This window comes from Acanthaster planci, linkage group LG07, assembly GCF_054643075.1.
Source record: "Acanthaster planci isolate LZ-2023a linkage group LG07, COTS_SCS, whole genome shotgun sequence".
NCBI lineage: Eukaryota > Metazoa > Echinodermata > Asteroidea > Valvatida > Acanthasteridae > Acanthaster > Acanthaster planci.
Genome location: NC_141783.1, coordinates 13,171,218 through 13,189,174, shown reverse-complemented (window position 1 = coordinate 13,189,174; position 17,957 = coordinate 13,171,218). Strand labels below are relative to the sequence as shown.

The following is a 17,957-nucleotide window of genomic DNA, read 5'->3' as shown; positions in this document are numbered from 1 at the left end:
GTGGTGCACTATTATGAAACGGCCGAATTGAGCGTTGCGTTTAAAATTCACAATTCGATATCGCCATTCTATTTGATTTTGAATATTCTACAAGTACGCCAATGGATGCAAAATATCTGCGCCCAGAACGGCGTCAACTTTTCTCCCAGCGGAGAATGAGAAGTTAGCGCTCTAGTTTTTATATGTAGCTCTATGGGGAAAATCCAGGGAAAAATCGAAATTTTGTACGGCTTTCCCAACGGCTAGTTGTGTATCTGCGTCTGTATCTAAACCGGTGCGCATCAACAAAGCCGAAAAACCTAAACGCACAATCAGTAAATGAGCGTTTCATCTTGCTCTGCTCTGCACGTTGCATTTAGGGCACATAATTCAATATTCATTCTATATGGTTTAAAAATGTCATGGCGTCAAAGTTTCTCCGCGCGGAGCGGAGAATGAGAAGTTAGTGCATTAATAATTTCATAAAACTCCATGGCCACTACCAAGTGTCTCTAAAGCAGGGTTTGAAATATAGATGGGCCTCTTTAACGGCAAAAAAAAATTAAAGCACAATATCTAAAGGGATTTTTAAAATGAAACCATGGTACTTCAGTTTAAAAAGATGTATCAAATTTCACTGCAAAACAGGGAAACGTGAATTTAAATGTGTTTAGCCGTTTATTCACTTATTGCATTATATTTTATCATCTTTAATTTGATAATTTATTGCATCGACTACGTGTGGAATGTATACTCCCTTTGGTTTGAGTCTGTGTCCTTGCTCTGTGGTGCAAGAAAATGTTTGTAACCCCACAGATTTCATATTGCGATGTGAAATAGATCATTAGGTTATCTAGGTGAAATTTATCAAAATGATCAATCACATTGTTCTTTCAACGTTTCTCACCACCTGACACAACTGAGCTCTTTTCCTTTCGGCCCTTCCCCTACTTTGTACCCATGTTTGATACTTCGCTGAACACCAATTTCATATTTCCACCTCAAACCAGTTTTTAGCATGGCCGAGGATGACAAAAAGTTCAGTCGTTGATATTTATTTACACGCAAAGGCAAATATACTTCACCACATTTACATGTGATGTACACGCACATCTATTGGGAAGTCCCAAGCGAGACTGAGTATATATTGCACACGGTTCGCGAACTTCCCAAGTTTGTTGATAAACAAGCCCCAGAACGGCAAAACAAGTTACCACAGTTCACGATGCTCTCCACATGGTCCTCAGTAGCGTACATTTGAATATGTTGTTCCCTATGCATGATGGGATCGTTTAGGTTCTTTTGAGGGACGAGGTGGTGCGATGTTTTCATATGTGTCGGCCATTTTGTCGCCACTGCGAAATTGACTGCGGGATGGCCACGTTCCGTCAGGCCTCGGATAACGACGCTTGGGCGCTGCTAGCGCTAAAATCTGCCCCTGCCAGCCCAAGCAGGGTCCCGTGGATGGACGATGGTGACAAAGGCAGTGTCATTGCCCGCCTGGAGGGTCGGGACTTTGAGTTTTTGGTCCGAAAATCTCGCATCACGATCGGCCGGAACAGCAAGCAAGGCGAGGTAGATGTAAACATGGGACACTCCAGTTTTATCTCTCGTAAACACCTCGAGATCGTCTACGAAAACAGGAACTTCTTTCTAAACTGCAACGGAAAGAACGGGGTTTTCGTTGACGGGGTGTTCCAAAGAAGAGGTGCACAGCCCCTCCAACTTCCCAAAACGTAAGTTAGACGACATACTTCTTGTGTAATTTATGACCTAAACTTCAATTTTGGGGTATGATCCACGCTGCGAGAGCGTGCGTGCTCTGTGTACATCTATCAGCTGGCTGGCTACTGCGCAAGCGCAAACCGAATATTGCAAAATCCAGCCGATCTTTGAAAGTAATATCTACTGATTATTAATATCCACTGTTTTTGACAAAACGTTGCATCCTGCCTCCATTTTTCATCAGTTGTGATCTTAGTGAACATGGTGAAGGTTAGCCCCACTAGTATGACTAGTGACTAGTGTGGCATGGACTCGCGCTCCATCTTTAGCCACACATCCTTATACGCATGTCGAGAATCTAAACTGCTGCCAACATTTTGGAAGAGCCCATTGGCACATGTAGTATCTTATCGCGCAGTCTGTGTATTAGATACGTCTTGACATGGAATAGCCGTTGAGACGATGAGGGGTCAAGTGACGTAATGTTCAACGACCTTATTTTAAAGATGGCGACTGTGAGAGCGAGTCCGTGAGATTGAATGGGTGAAGGCAAAAAGACTGGAAAATACCAAAACGTGAGTGAAATCATTCAATAAATGGCGCTAAGAAAGTGGAGAGGTTAAGGATCATCTGTGTGTTCAAAAGAAATTGCGCCCACGATGATAAGTGGGTGCGCTGAAAATTTCAGTAATTCACGAAATTGCGTATACGGATGTGTGGCTAAGGATGGAGTGGGAGTGAGAGTCCGTGTCACACTAGTGGGGCTAGGTAAAGGTTAGTCATTGCAAAAATGTTGGGAAAGAATTCCACATACGAAGTTCACTTTTTAGGAGAAATTTTTGCTCCAGGACAGATTTAAAAAGGGGCGACATTTATTTTTGGGGGATAGAGATGTGAAAGGGGGTTCAGTAACTTAGGGGGACAGGTTTAAAAAGAAGGGGCCCCACGCAATAAAACGGCAAAAAAGTGAGTCCTTTTGCCGTTCTTTTTTTCCCTACTATATCCTCTACCGTTTCCTCTTTCCTTCACTATCCCGTCCTATTATTTCTCCACAGTTTTCCTGTCATTAGTACAAGGATTATTACAGTTAGTATACACATTTAAGACATTTAATCCAAATTGTGTCGTAAAGGGGAAGCGAACCTGCAATGAAGAGAACTGTTAGGTATAGAAATACAGCAGTCTAACTGACCACGCCACACGAGCGCTTGTTGCCGGAGAAAGTCGATATGTTCCATATAAAGTTACGGTTGAATTAAGGAGAGGTCAAGATGAGGTCAAGATGAATATTTAAAAAAATTAAATATTTATGAAACTGAATATGTAATTATTCACGAATATTTGTATAAATTAGAATATTTAAATATTAATAAATGTGGCTATCCGTTGTTAATATAAGTAGGTTGTGCCAAAGGAAATCAACTAGGTAAGGTACATGTCTGAGCACAATTGACTGTATGACGTGAGTTATCTCCGTACGTCGTATTATGTAAACCAAGAGAGAAAGAACAAGTAGAAATGCAGTCGGCCGTACGAAAGAAGGAATTTCAGTCCAATGCTGTATAAGAACTCAGGCTAGGTGGAGTGTTGCTTCATCCATTAGCAATACATGCACTATGAGCGAGAATTGGAGTCTTACGCGCAATTGGTGACAGAGGTGACTATCCACACCATACAGTGGAAGCGACCAGTTTGGGTTCTACCCGGCCGAATACATGTGGCGCTGCCGACATGCAGGAGTAGACCACTTCAATCAAATCCTTAAGGATGTTCTTCTCCTGTACAAGCCTACCCTCACATTTTAGAGCGCAGATAGCCACACAATAATCTAAAGACAGGTTTCAGCTCCCTTTTCCCCTTCCCTCTGTATAAATATAGAAAAAAACTCCTCCAACTGACAAGCACTCTCTAAAAGACTGAAATTTGCCCCTTTTTTCCTTCTAAACAAATTGTCCAACTTACAAACTGTCTGTAAAAGAAATTGGGCCCATTTTTCCTTCTAACCAAATCCTCCAACTTAAAAATTGTCGCAAAACACGCACTATTTTCCCCCAAGTAAAAATTGTACATGTACAGTAGGGCACATTGCGCGGCACCTCGTGAACTGTGTAGATCCATCCAGACAGATGACGGCCCTCTGCACTCCTCGTGTTGCGGATTCATGCATAAAATTACCTCAATGCTTGTGGCAGCCCAACCCCTTCCGGATATGATTCGGTTCATGCGCACACGTCGTGCGCATTCGCCATGTTCTTCAGAAGCAAAGATGGCCGCCTGTCGATGTAAACCTGGTCCATGTGTAGCTCCAAAAGTGTGCCCAAAACTCCACATTTCTGTCCTATGATGTTCAGCTCTTCAATGCCTATTGGAATCGTCTTCATTCAGCGATCAAAGTAAGGATACTTTTGTAGTAATTACGCGATATTACAGTGGACTTCGTATATGGAATTCTTCCCAAATGTTGAAATGACATCAGGCCTAGTATTAGTGTTTTTAATTCTTGCAGCCAGACATCTGGGAACTCGATCTGTACATTATTGAATCGCACAAAGGGTAAATTTCCCCCTTTATCGCGTGTTAAATGTTCGTAGTGATGTCATGCTGACTGCGAGAATCATTTCTGGTCATGACACCAAGGATTCCTCAAAAGCACCCTAGTCACTGTGGCTCACGAGCCTGCAGAAACCTGTAGTGAAGACATGGCAGAGATGAGACGATGAGAAACAATTAGGCCTACAGTTTTAGAGGTGGGAGGAGAACCCAGAGAAATGTTCTGGGTAAAACCCACGGAATCAGGTAATGAGTGAAAACCCGATCAACTTGTGGACCGAGCCGGGAATCAAACTGTAGAGGTGAAAGGTGAGGAAAGAACGACTACGCCAACCTGACTTCCTGGGACTGAAATATATCTCAAACTTTCATGAAAATTGCTTCACAATTAGGGACAGATGCAACTATACACTTTTATCCAGGAGCTTGCAACTCGAGGTCACAGTGTGGTGATCACGTCTCATCATAATCTACAGTAGCAGTTTGTTTTCTCCACAAAAGGTCACAAAGCTCCTGCTTGTTGCAGAGAATTGCATCTTCCAATACTAAGCTCCCTCTGCGCATAACCAACAAAGTGGAGTCGGATGCTACATGTGTAATCTTTCTGTATGGGCACATCTTCCACACATTGCATGCTTTTTCTAAAAGTCCATGCTTTTCTGCCTTCAAGCATAATGTGCATTGTGCGTACTCATCCGGAGAGATGGAGAGAAACAGCCAAGTCTAATAATTCCTGTACAAGGTGGCTGCAGGGCTGGTGCTAGTCTTGGTTCCAGTCGTGGTTCCAAGACCTTCCAGTTGTTCCACGATACGAACCATTACACGTACATGTGCATGTATGTGCATGTACATATACAGGGTGCTTATGATCGCGACTTATGATCGGTGGAAGGTACGCAAATGACTTTCAACATGCTTCTTATTCAAGAATTACGTTTTCTTATTTAAAGGAACCAGGAAATAGAAATATTTTATAAATTTTACTAAAAACCTTGCAATTACATATTTGGGTTTCAATTAACTTTATTTTACACTTATGCTTGGCAATTTTAACCCATATTTTGATTTTTTTATTTTTATGCTAATGATTTGCATATTCATGAGCAGAACTATGATGTCGTCCAAGGCACTGAATCTCAATGTTGCACTGACTTGTGCACAGAAAATTTCTCGATTTTTTAACCACTGCTATGGCAGATTTCATTTTCTTTGGCAATTTATTGCAGTATAAGTATATGGCAACAATCCACCAAAAATCCTATTCACAGAAAAGTTCCCTGATATCAAATTTAGGTTTCACAATTTGAACATGAAAACATAAACCTGAACCATGTCTTCCTGGATTTACATCAAAGCAAAAGCGCCCTCACTTGTCCAGAAATGCTTGGTCAATTTTCAATGTTTGAAAAAGTGCACTGCTCAGTTCACATAACTCAAAAAAGATGTCAAACTGTCTTCATACATGGAAGAAGAGTACAGAGATACACAGGAAGGGATTCTAAGAAAAATTCAGCTCCTGGATCCTTCAAACATAGGCCAACATCAGAGTGAACATGTTTTTGTGGATGCTCATAGCTAAGCACTCGCCAAATATTCTTCTATAGCGCGGGCCAGCAGCCAAAAAGTTTCAAGCTACATGTAGCCTGATTGCCACTGGAAACCCAATTGTAGCTTGCGCGCAGGCAGCCCAATTGCTGACTCTGTGGCTGCCACGTGACCGCAGAAGGAAAGGTCATATGACTGCACATACTGGGAAAGTCCAAGTCAAAACATACCCTTACTATGCGCTGCTCGTCGCACTGTTAACAACGATTGATGAAATGTCATGGCATCATCTGGTTCAGCATTTTTACCATCTATCTGTTGTACTGTGACTTAGTTTATTGCCCCTTCCCAGAAATCAAAAAGCCCATCCTCCTGACACAGATATAAACTTGCAATGTGTTCCTGTTGTATCATGTATCTGCCATGAGTTGAAGTGCGCCTTCTCCGGCAAAAGAAAGACAGACTGGGACAAATTTCCTAACGAATTTGCCAACCGAGTTCTCGCACGTGTTCCGCGTGCACGCGAAGACCATACATTCCAGAAGAAATTTGTTGTACGTACTCGGCATTCCCTGCATCAAACGCACATAAAATTGTGCCTATGTGGTAAGTTCATATACTGAGGAATGTCAATTTCAGGGCTCGAATTGCGTTTTTTGGAGAGGGCACTGCCATTTTGGCCTCAAGAAATGGGACATGTTGAAGGGCACTGTGGCCAGTAATGGGCAACAAGGCCAAAATATCTGCAAAGGAAAGGCACTGATGCTGAGGTGTAATATATTGTACAAAATGAGTAACGAAACTGGAAAAATGAAAAATGGTGTTTTTATGTGCTTGAGCTTTTATATTTAAGTAATTTATAATCCATGACAAAACATCATATATCCGAAAGGAACAGGCACATTTCCTGACAAAGGATTGCTTAATTTAGAGAAAATTTATTTAAAAAAAACCATAATTCAAGTGAATTAAACCATAGATTAAACAGAGAACATGTTTTGTTTCAATGTTGACGCATCCTTTTCCGACTGCACAGTGCGAGCTTACCAACCAAAACACCATTCGTCGTAAGGTTGACCAACCCATTTACATCACGGAATAATCAGTTATGCACTTGTAGTTGAGCCTACTGCATACGGCCAATTGTTTGGCCATCGACTTTGGTGGCTTAGTGAAATTCGAGCTCTGCAATTTCATTGAAAAACACGCCCTCTTTTGTTCCCGCTCAGAGCGGATAGTGCATCAGTGCTTTGTCTCAAAGGGTCAAGGCAATGAAGTTTTCTTGGCCCCCTCTTCCTGTAGCAGTCCACTCTTCTTTGATGTTGGAAAGCCATTGTGCATTTATTCCCGTTTGCTTTTTCAGAATGATTGATATAACAATTGCATTTGGGTAAGAAGTAAACAAATTCAGCCAGTCAAAAGATCTAGATTTAAATTAATTCAAGGAAAAATCCTTCTCCAACCCCTGACATTGTTCTGAGGTTGATGTACAAGGATGCTTGTTCCTTTGAAATGCAAAATTTTTTTCTGGTACTGTTTACAAACCATAGATCCCAAAAAAATTATATTTATGTCATTCAAATAACTATGACACTTGGTTATCATTCCTCAAAATGCTTAAATTTCAATGTACTGTCAACAGACCTGAAACCTCACCCCCAGTCTTGGAGAACTTGCTCTAAATTGCAGTTACATTTCATTGTGGAGACTTAGGGGAATGAAGTCTTTCTCAAAAATATGTATCATCACAGATTTCCCTGGCTTCTTTCCCTAGGAAATGCATTCAATTTGCACGAGGTCGTGATTTGGTTTTTGCATGCCTAGGAGCATTAAAAAAAAAAATACATCTTGCCTGTGTTGACACTTAGGGAAAGGATTTAAAGATGATTCCTATGCGAGTGTGCTGACGTCAATTTCTTCCCTGTTTGGACCCGAGATGTTTTTCTGAGGGACAGGTAGTGATGATATGGTAGTTATGACTGCAAGGCTGTTGACTCTTTGACTGTTCTTGAGGGCAGATGTGTTTATCCAAAAGATGTTTTGATTTCGGTCGTTTGACTGAGATGGTTTTGTTGATTGTTATCTGAACAAAGATAATTGTGAAAATTATTTGGATCTCATTTTAAACACCCACATGTTTAATGCGTTTCATGTATGCTACCTAAACGATGCTGTAAGCTTTGCTTACGTAATTTCTTGTATGAGGTTAATCAGTCAGTGGCTTGATTAAAGCATACTATTTAAACAAAAATCATCCCTTGTAGATGGTTTGTTTTTAGACCAGGAAAAAGCACTGGGAGATAGATGATAATCAAGATCATGGAACAAATCCAGAATAAGGACAATTGTTGGGTGTTTGTGGAGGTATTTTTTCCATTTGAGAAATCCCAGCTCACCCCTGCTTATCAAGGAGTGAGAAGATTATAGTGGGTCGTCAGAGGTCATATCAACATCTGGGGTGATTATGCGCATGACCATGTGTTTTCCTTCATGTGTTGACCCATTACATTACGTGTGTACTTGTTAGAAAGACACGGTCGGACTGTCTCTTTTAATTTTCTGCCTTGAACCAAGACAGTGTTTGTCTGTGGGCCAAGCTTCATCAAACACAATGTGGTCTATTGCGTGCGATACTGCATGTACTGTGCACTATGTACATGTATACTGTACATGCATCGTTTTTGCGATGACGTCTTCCAATCAGCCTGGGAGGCGAACGGCCAAAAGGGGATTTTTTGTGGGTGGGAAAATGCTGGAACTTTTTATTCATTTTGGGGTCACAATTAATGGGGTAAACATTAAATTTATGATGTTTTTGAAATGGTTACTTATTTATTATTATTATTTTGAAATACTTCCCGTGATCTAAAAGTTTCTATTTCCTGTAACCCTTCAAGTTCAGTATTCAGTGGGGGGGGGAGCTATTTATGATTAAAACACCTGATGTCCCGTCAGCTCAGACATGGTCAGTGCATATGAGTGTTGCTGCACTAATAGAACTGTTCCCATGTTTGCATATGTGTTGATCGTCCCTGTCAGATACACTTTATTTTGTGCACATGCATCTTTGGAGCTATTAGTAAGAAACAGCTCCAAGGCTGTGTGATTGGTTGACAGCTGTCACATGACTCCATTGCGTAAGGGTAGGTGCATACATGCTGATTGGTCACAGTCTGGGTCCATGATAAAACGGTTTCATTGTTGTTTAAAAATCATTAGAAAAAAATCTTTTCTCTTACACCTCCAAAACAGTGCAATAATGAATATTGAAATAATCTGATAGAAATGCATGACCCATGGGAATGGCATTCGTAAAAGAGCTTCTGTCAATTGTCCAAAAATTGACAGTTTACTTGTCTTTGATTGTCTTGTCTTTGATTCTCCTCCCCCCCCCGTGTAGTGCACGATCGTATCTTGCGACATTCAAGCTAACTTACACAGCAGTATTTTCAAAAAGCATGTTGAACCAAGTCCCCTGTTTGCTGATTCAAAGGGTAATTGGTGGCATCCAGTTCCACGAAAAACACCATGGTGTTTTGTCTGGAAGGGAGCCCCAGTTCCTCTTTCTTGCCACCACAAGTTTCTCCTTACTAGAGGTTTGTTGAGCCACCCTTTCCTTTACATGTGGCTCTGTCCCCGTCTTGCAGTGGCACGTCATCATTCCATGACTAGACTGGAAAAACATGCACGCATCCAATGGAAGATCTCAAAACGACGTTTTTGTTCTGTGGAGGGATGGCTTCTTGTTTTTTTTCCATTTTCTTTCCTGCAAAGTACCTAAGCAAAGTGAACAATTCCTTGCTCATGGTCAGAAGTTTCGTACATGTTTACTGCCAGACAGTGTGCCAGTTGTCTGAACTGACAGCTGAATGATGAACACATCAATATGTGTGCCTGATGAAATCCACTCCCAAAATTTTAGATCTTACTGATAGAGGTGGTGTGACTTTCGACATGTTATAATTTGGAAAAAAAAATGTCATTTACATGCAGTGCAGTCATTGACATTGTCGAATACTATTGCAAGTTGGCCGTTTCTGCCTGTGCACCTTGAGGCAAGAAGAGATTCTCTTGATAGCATGGGCGTGGTACTCGCCCTAGCTTTTTAAATCCGACCCTGGTTATACCCTGTATGTGTTGTAGTCGAAGCACATCGCACTTTTCAGACATATGGTTGCGCAATCTTAGTTGTAGTCAAATTGTCAAGGAGCAGGATGTAATCGATCAGTCTATTCAGCAGACACACATAATGGGGCACGGCGTGCAAGGGGCCTGTTTGTTTCAAGCAGATCTGGATCGCGATCAGTGATCCCAAAGCTGGTTTGCTTTATCCATGAGGTGGGCTCTGGTGTCAGTGAACCAGCGTCAGTTCACTGATCGTGATCCAGATCCTCGTGAAACAGAAAACAGGCCCAAGGTGATGAAGTACGGGTACTTGACGACTTGTATATTGTTACCAGGCCATTGATTATCGTTCGCAGCAAAGGAACACACATGCCTTTGTCCTAGCAAACAGCATTGGTGTGCCGTTACCTAAGAAGTGATGTTGCCTGAGAGTAACCTTCAAACTTTTGCTTTTTTTTTTTTAGGGTGCCCTGTGTACCATAAGTACATACAGCTCGGTGGCTGAGCATTTAAGATGGGCGTACATTTGAGACTGGCTCAGGAGAATGGACGCGACTAATGCCCGAGCCACAGCATTCAAGACCGACCAAGCACATATTTATTCCCATTCATAAATACCATTTCAGTCAGAGTCAAAAGAAATCAATATACGATAAATGGATTAATATGTTTTCATATTCCTTGTGCAAGTAGTCCCGAAGAATTTCTTTATATGGACTTGCCACTCGCGTGGTGAGTTCTGTGTGCTACAGAGCACACAGACACCTGACCAAAAGGAATAGATTAAACTGTCTCACATCCAGGTGCCAGTGCATTTTCACGCTTCGGGCATTATCAAAATGCAGCAGTCATTATCAAATATTAATACACAGTCACGTTACACGTTGCATAAAGAAACTTTCCGAGGTATTTTTGAATTAAGTTTAACCTTCACTAACTACACCCCCCCCCAGAAAAATTACCATTGGCCAGCATTAATATTGCAGGGGTGCATGTAATAAGCAACAAGAGGCTGGCACTGAATCGTCATTGCCTTTACTTCAGAGTAGCGATCTTGAGCACAGAGATCCGTGGTTATCAAAGCAATGAAATTGCACTCAAAGCACTCAGCAGTTAACTTTGCTAAGCAGAAACTTGGCCCTGATCTATTACTCCAGGCCCCTCCAAAGCAGCAATACGGGCGATTCACAATTGTGCGCCACCAAGAGTTTGCATCACACTGGCCAATCGTAACGCACAAAATTTGTCGACCATTTCCAAACGCGCATTGGGTCGGCAAATTTTACACATCGTGATTGGCCAATGCGTTGCAAATTCTTGTTGGTGCACTATTGTGAAACAGCTGCATTAGAAAGTCAAAGGAGGTTACATTTACAAATATCATGATATTGATACTGCTTTGCTGTAACTCATTACTCATTATACCCTGTTTCCTCTTAGATGAGGTCATACAATCCCAGGGGAGACCGTTGATAGTCCATAAATTTCCCTTTACCCTGATGTGGACAACTCCCACATATTGCCAGTGGTTGGTTACCCATAATATTTACCTATCTACAGACAGATTACAATGAGCTGGTTAGCTCATTGCTAGTGTGTTCACTATCAGCCTTGAACTTCCCAAGTCCTGATTCATTCTCATTGAGAAAAAAGTAAAGAAGGAAAAACGCAGCCACACCGCACAGTTTATAATTTCCTCGAATAATAAGGCTTAGTCACCCACCGGGCCTCAGCTAAAAAAAGGTTGGGGAAGAAATTACATCCACTTAGGCAGCGCATGTGGCATTACCTCAAGTCCCACCAAATGTAATATTTTTGCGAATATTATCACACAAATCTTTTTTTTTTGAGAAGTGGGGGATGAAGAAGGATGGGGTGATAGACAAGCTAAAAAAAAAAATTTGAAAGTGGAAAACACAACACTTTGTTAGTTAAATTGTGGCACCACATGTCCTCCATCTCAAAACATTTTAAACTGACCGTTCTTTTATAATGTGCGAGTACATGTACATCTTTTTTATGCATGTTTTAAATGGTTGCTGTAGTTATCTTGTTCATCGCAAGATACATGTATGCACTCTGCACCCTCCAAAATTTACTTTCCAGGTTTGCAGAAATGAACGGAAAATCAAAGTGAAGATAAGGCTTGGGAACAAGAAACTCAAAGATCAAGGTCATACACAGTTGCCACAAATATTGTGTTATCGCGGGATGCATTCAAATGGAGACTTGACATTTTTACATGTACTCTGTACTCTCCATAATGTACTTTCCAGGTTTGCAAAAATGAGTGGAAAATCAAACGGAAGATAAGCCTTGGGAACAATAAGCATGAAGGTCAAGGTTGTATACTGTTGCTGCAAATACCTGGTTCATCACAAGACCATTCAGTTGCAGACTTGACATGCACTCTGCAGCCTCCAAAATATTCTTTTCAGGTTTGTAAAAATGAGTGGAAAATCAAAGTGAAGATGAGGCTCGGAGGAAGAAGTGCAAAGATTAAGGTTGCACATCCTGTGGTGTGTCCAGGAGGTCATGTGACTTCAAGGGGTGCATGTACAGTATACGTATGTTGTTTTTTGGGTACTCACCGCATAGGTGCACCATGAGTGTAGGTACGTTTAGATCAGGGCATTTAAAAACATTTCAATTCATTGCAAACTGTAGATGGGGGAGGGAGATGTTAACTGTTGGTACACTTGTATTGTTGTGAGACTTGACTTATAAAAACCGTGGCAGGGGGAATTACCACCAACAGGCCTCGAATTTCACAACGACCATGGCCATCGGTGCCCTCCCATTTGGCCATGGTGCCTCCGAAAAGTGATCATGTTTCACCGCCAAGATGGCAGTGCCCTTTTTGTTCTCTTGGCCGTTGTGCCTGTATGTGCGTGTATATCAACTGCCTCTGTTCAGCGAGGTACACGGAAAGCGGCATGGAAAGCAGCATACACATCATTCTTTGATTGCTCACACCGCCGTCCAAATGCATGGCATGCACGCATAACGCAGGGTGTGCGTGCACTGTGTGTATGTGGGAATATCATACACTCAGCCCGCCGCGCACTGGCGGCCCGGCCCACTCTATGCACACTGCGCAATGGCAAGCATAGCACGACACAGGCGACACCCTCCGGCCTGCCCAACGACTTAACATAACAGCGTCAGCCCAAGCCAAGTATTTTGATGTATCATGCAATAATGTCAGTCTAGAACAAGTACTCATCAACGTGTACGCGTTATCGGTATATCGAGAGCTCCACATTTTTCATGCGCACGGGACAATTCAGGGCAGTATTTTAACTAACACCGCAATGTAGTGTTTGCAGTTTAGTGCTATGTGCCGCGCGCGATCCAAACTCTACATACACAACATTGGTATGGTCGATCGGAACTACCCTGATTAATTCTCACGTATGCTGTGTGCAAAATCACTGGCCTGGCCAGTTTTTGTGGTACGCAAAATGCCGAGGAAAGAACGGCTGCAGTCAAAACAGGCCGATGCATTTCAACACTTGGCTGCCGGTTCAGTGCTTATCACGGACATGTTCAGTTATAATGCGTATCCTACTTTTTCTTAGACCTGAATCATTTTCATACGATGTAAAAAAAAATTCGGGATGGCATCAATGCCCATAACTTTGGCATGCTGATGGCTCTTACGTTTGGCATTACTCCCCTTTATTTCAGCCAGTCCACCAATGTTAAATGGCAGTGCCCTGAAAAAAAAATGAAATTCAAGGCCTGCACCAATGAATTTCCATCCAAATAGTCAAGCTCATTGTCAGCTACAGTATGCTGATGTATTTTCAGTCATTGCACTAAATCAAGAGGGATTAGGGTAGTGCGTGATTCTTGTCAACAGGTGATGGAATCATCACTACATGTATTTATTGGATCAGAGTAGGCTTTTCTGAACTGTTCATGTTTTGGTTACATTTTGTCCATTTTGGAACCAGAATCTTTTTCATATAGAGCCTCGGGTGCATTTTTTGTCTGGAAATGTACAAATGTAAATCTTTTTTATAGAGCATTTATTTAAAGAGAGCACTAGAGCAGGTGTTATGCAAGGTGAACATTTTTGCATTATCCAAAACAGGTGGGGATTTTTGGAACTTAAGTGGATTTAAATTGTGTTAATTTTTCGGGTTCCTTTTCACCCAAAGGTGCACTTTTTTATTCCAACATTCCAGAATTTGTCAAATGCTGCCATCACCCTGGAAACCAGTGGCACATTGTGTCTGCTTAAACCTATACAAGAGCAAAATCTTCTAGATTTTAAAAGATTTTGAGTGGAGTGAGTGTAATGTCGACCCCAATCAAGCTTCACGATTTAATGAAATCTGTCTAAACTAGTCTGGAGTAGCAGATAGTGTGATGCTCATAAGCAACCCCCGTAATGCACTAAGCCTGTTCGATATTCATTTCTTTTCATATCACAATGTCATGAAAAAAATATCGCGATGTCCGATATTATCATGATGACGTCATTTTCCTTTCATAAAATAAACACGACCGAAATCACCATGTCCCGAGTGCCACGTTTAAAAAAAAAAAAATGATATACAGGCCTTTGTATTATGTCTACATTTAGAACTTTTATATGCTGGTGGAAAGCAAATTTCAACATGGAAATTGTGGACATTAAATTATCATATATCATATCATGGCACCGTATAGAAAAGCCATTTCCCCGCACACATTAGCGGTAAAGTTCGCTCAATAAGGCAACCCCATAATGGACAGAGCATATGCTTGTTACTAGAGGGGCTTCTGGTATTGACGCCCTCACCTCATTTCTAAGTCGTTATTTATTTCTCATAAGTCGGCATGTTTCACTCGATCCCTTTTCCACAAGACCACCAAAAATCCTTCGTGTATTAAAGTCGGCACTAAAAATATCGTGCTCTGGTATCAGTTTCCTTTGCCGCGGTTGCCTAAAAGCGTCAAGCAACAATCCCCACACTGCCTGACTGATGCATGCACGCGGTTGAATACATCAATACCAGGGACCCCTCTCGGGCTACACGCATGCGCTCTGATCATTTTGGGGGTCGCCTTATTGAATGAACTTAACATGTAGGCTATTTTCTAATACTCGACTTTGTCTCTGTTCAGGCTTCAACTGTTTTTTTTACTACCTGACTTCGAAGATGTAAGCGCAAAAGCAAGTTTGATAGTGGCACAAAACATCAAGTAAGATGCAAAAGAGCCAAACATTACAGTACTTCAATTTAATTGAAACGCTTCAGGCTCACAATCGGGAATTGGTGTTGGAGACAAAGCCTGAGACGGAGATGAAGTTGAATATTGGAAAATGGCCGTGTGCAGCGCGCGGGCGCGGTATGATGATCTTGAGTCCCGAGTGAGAGAGTCGACTTAACTGGAGTTTACTGTACACTACATTACACATGCGTACAGTCTGTTGGTTTGGTTCTGCCCTCTAATACTTTTAAGACCCTTGCAGCTGCTTGGGGCCAACAGTGACTTTGTGGTTTGAGGTTTTCAGTGGAGTATTTGTGTGGCCTAAATGTAGTAATGCATGCAGTGCTCAACACGTGGTGCATTGAGTTCCCTATGTGTATGTACATTACATCATTTGGAGCGTATCGTGATAATTTTTGGCTTATCGATTTGCAAGATATCCCGATATGTGTTTTTACAAACGATATGATGTCCGATATCAACATCATATCGAAAAATCGTGAAATATCGTTATATCAAACAGGCTTATAATGCACATGTTCTTCCTTGGTTGTGGGGATAACAGGTGTCAACATGTAGACGTTGTGGGGACCTGAAGACCCAAAATGCTATGAAAACAATTGTTTTTTCCCCACAACACAGTCTAGACGTCCCCGACCAAAGAAATGGTCCTTTCAACTAGGTAAGGGCTTTGGCAGTGATATAGAACTATCTCAAAGCAAATGACAGGAAACTAGTGGAATACTTGTTAGCTTACTCAGCCTGTTTATCCTCCACTCCTGTTTTTTTGTGGGGGGGGTTTTGGGTTTTTTTACTTACTATTTCCCTTTCCTTTCTTATACATTACAGAAAAGGTAACCATGCTTGGACATCTAATTTGCTCACTGCCACTGTTAAACTGAAACTTCAATGCAAAGAACCCCTTGGATTGTAAATAAAAACTCCGGGTTTAACAGAAGACTGCGTGGAATTTGCCCTACTGGTCAGAGTACAGAGTTTTATCTGTTTACCCAGAGTTTCCAGCTATTATAATCAAACATTTTCCATTCATTGTTGTTGACTGGGAAGCTTGCTGTTGTAGTCAGGACTGTTACAGTTGATGGCACGGAATTTCTGCTGTATCAAAATTAAACAAAATTAGGAATTAGGTTTGCCTGGTTTTAATTTCCCTGCTCTGCTGTCCTTTGCTCTTGTCCGTGTTTTTAAGCCTGTCCACACGTGTGGCTGGTTCCCAGGGTGCTGCCCCTGCTCACTGTGCAGGTGTAACACTCTATGACACATTGCTATGCACCTTGCGCGCTGTGCATCTTTCCATGGGATGTTGTAAGGCAATACACATCAAAATCAATCAACAGAACAACACATGCACATTTTGTCAAACATGGTGCAGTTTTGTGTACCTCAAAATATTGGTACGTCAGAGCGGGTCATTTGAATTTGGTAGGCTGACTCTGCTTTTCCGTCAACTTCAAGCAAGGTGCATTTGTGCGCATTATGGAGAAAGCGTGCATGGTGATGTTTGTACCCGTATGATGGGACACGAGTTCTTCTCAGAAAGATGTATTGTCGCGTGGTGCTACCGCAAACCTTTCACCTAAACTTGCCACCTTCATCGTGAAAAGCCTCAAAACGCGTAGAGGCTCCTGTCCTTAAAAATAGTGGGAACAACATAATGCCTGGAGCTTGTGACCTGTGCGATGACATCAAGTACATTCTTAAGTATTATAACCAGAACACGGTGAATTGATCCAAACTATAAGGAAAGATCTCTGCGAGGTCATTTCACAACACTAGATTTTTCTTTTGTGTGTTCATGCATTCATTTCAATGTCTCAATGCATGACTGGGTAACAGTCAGGTAAGGTATTATTTTTCATTGGCTCATCATGGGGCTTACACAAGCAGATGCTCATCCAAGTGGGCACTGCATGCATTCTGTTTTAATGCTGCACGTAATGAAAATCCCGTGTTGAAATTTGGGAGTGTTGTGACAGAAACTATTTTATATGTTTTTATGGTTCCTGAGACTCAAGATTTTGAGCACTGCAGCCAAAAAGCACTGTATGGTAACTACGGTACTTTGTAGCACAACTGAATATGAAATGGAATAGGTTTCCAAGTGTGTTGTGTCAATAAACTATCATTTATATGGATATTGTTGTCAACATTGTTGCTCATTTAGCTGTATAGTCAATACTATCCGGGGAGGAGGGTACTACATACAGGTTTACCCAGCAAATGTTGTGAATCGCAATGTCGAGGCTTTCTTCTTTTCTTTTTTCTCTGGCATCCACTTACATGCCTACCGACAGTATTGTAGTACTCATACATGGTACCCATACTCGAGTACTACTCGAGTACTGTTTCCAGAGTTCTTTTGTCTTACTTGTACTTGAGTTTCCAAGTACTCATACTTGAGCAACAGTTCTTGTATTCAGGCTGCAAAATACCCAGAATAAAATTGAACTCGAGCATTGAGGTTCTAGTACTCGGTTAACAGTACTCATTGAAAAAATCCTTTAAACACGGAATACAATGGTACAAGATAATTGATCCTCACAGACCGATATTTGGTACAGTCCGACAAACACAAGGCCGACGCACCCGCCATCTTAGCCAATTTACGAATGCAAAATGCCGGTGTATTTCCTAGTCTTTGTTCCAAGACCTTACTGTGTATTCTGCGACACAAACCATCACCAGACGTAGCGTTGCTGTGTACATGAACACCATACCACACACTGCATTGCAGCAACGGGTCGCAGCACCACGAAAGGCGTCGTGGGTCCAAGACTAATAACACTCAATTTAGTTGTAGCTAGTCTGGT

At 41.6% G+C, this 17,957-nt stretch overlaps 1 protein-coding gene across 2 annotated transcripts in view; it reads left to right on the top strand.

Annotated features, from left to right (window-relative positions):
• The first annotated feature begins 1,302 nt into the window (after positions 1–1,302).
• Positions 1,303–17,957, top strand: part of LOC110981812 (forkhead box protein K2-like) — a 35,393-nt gene continuing 18,738 nt past the window's right edge. Inside the window, exon 1 of one of the 2 annotated variants that reach the window (XM_022239754.2) lies at positions 1,303–1,715. In XM_022239754.2, the coding sequence (XP_022095446.2) occupies positions 1,312–1,715 (404 nt within the window). In that variant the 5' untranslated portion in view covers positions 1,303–1,311. The remainder of the gene's footprint in view (positions 1,716–17,957) is intronic. The other variant, XM_022239753.2, reaches the window with a different exon arrangement.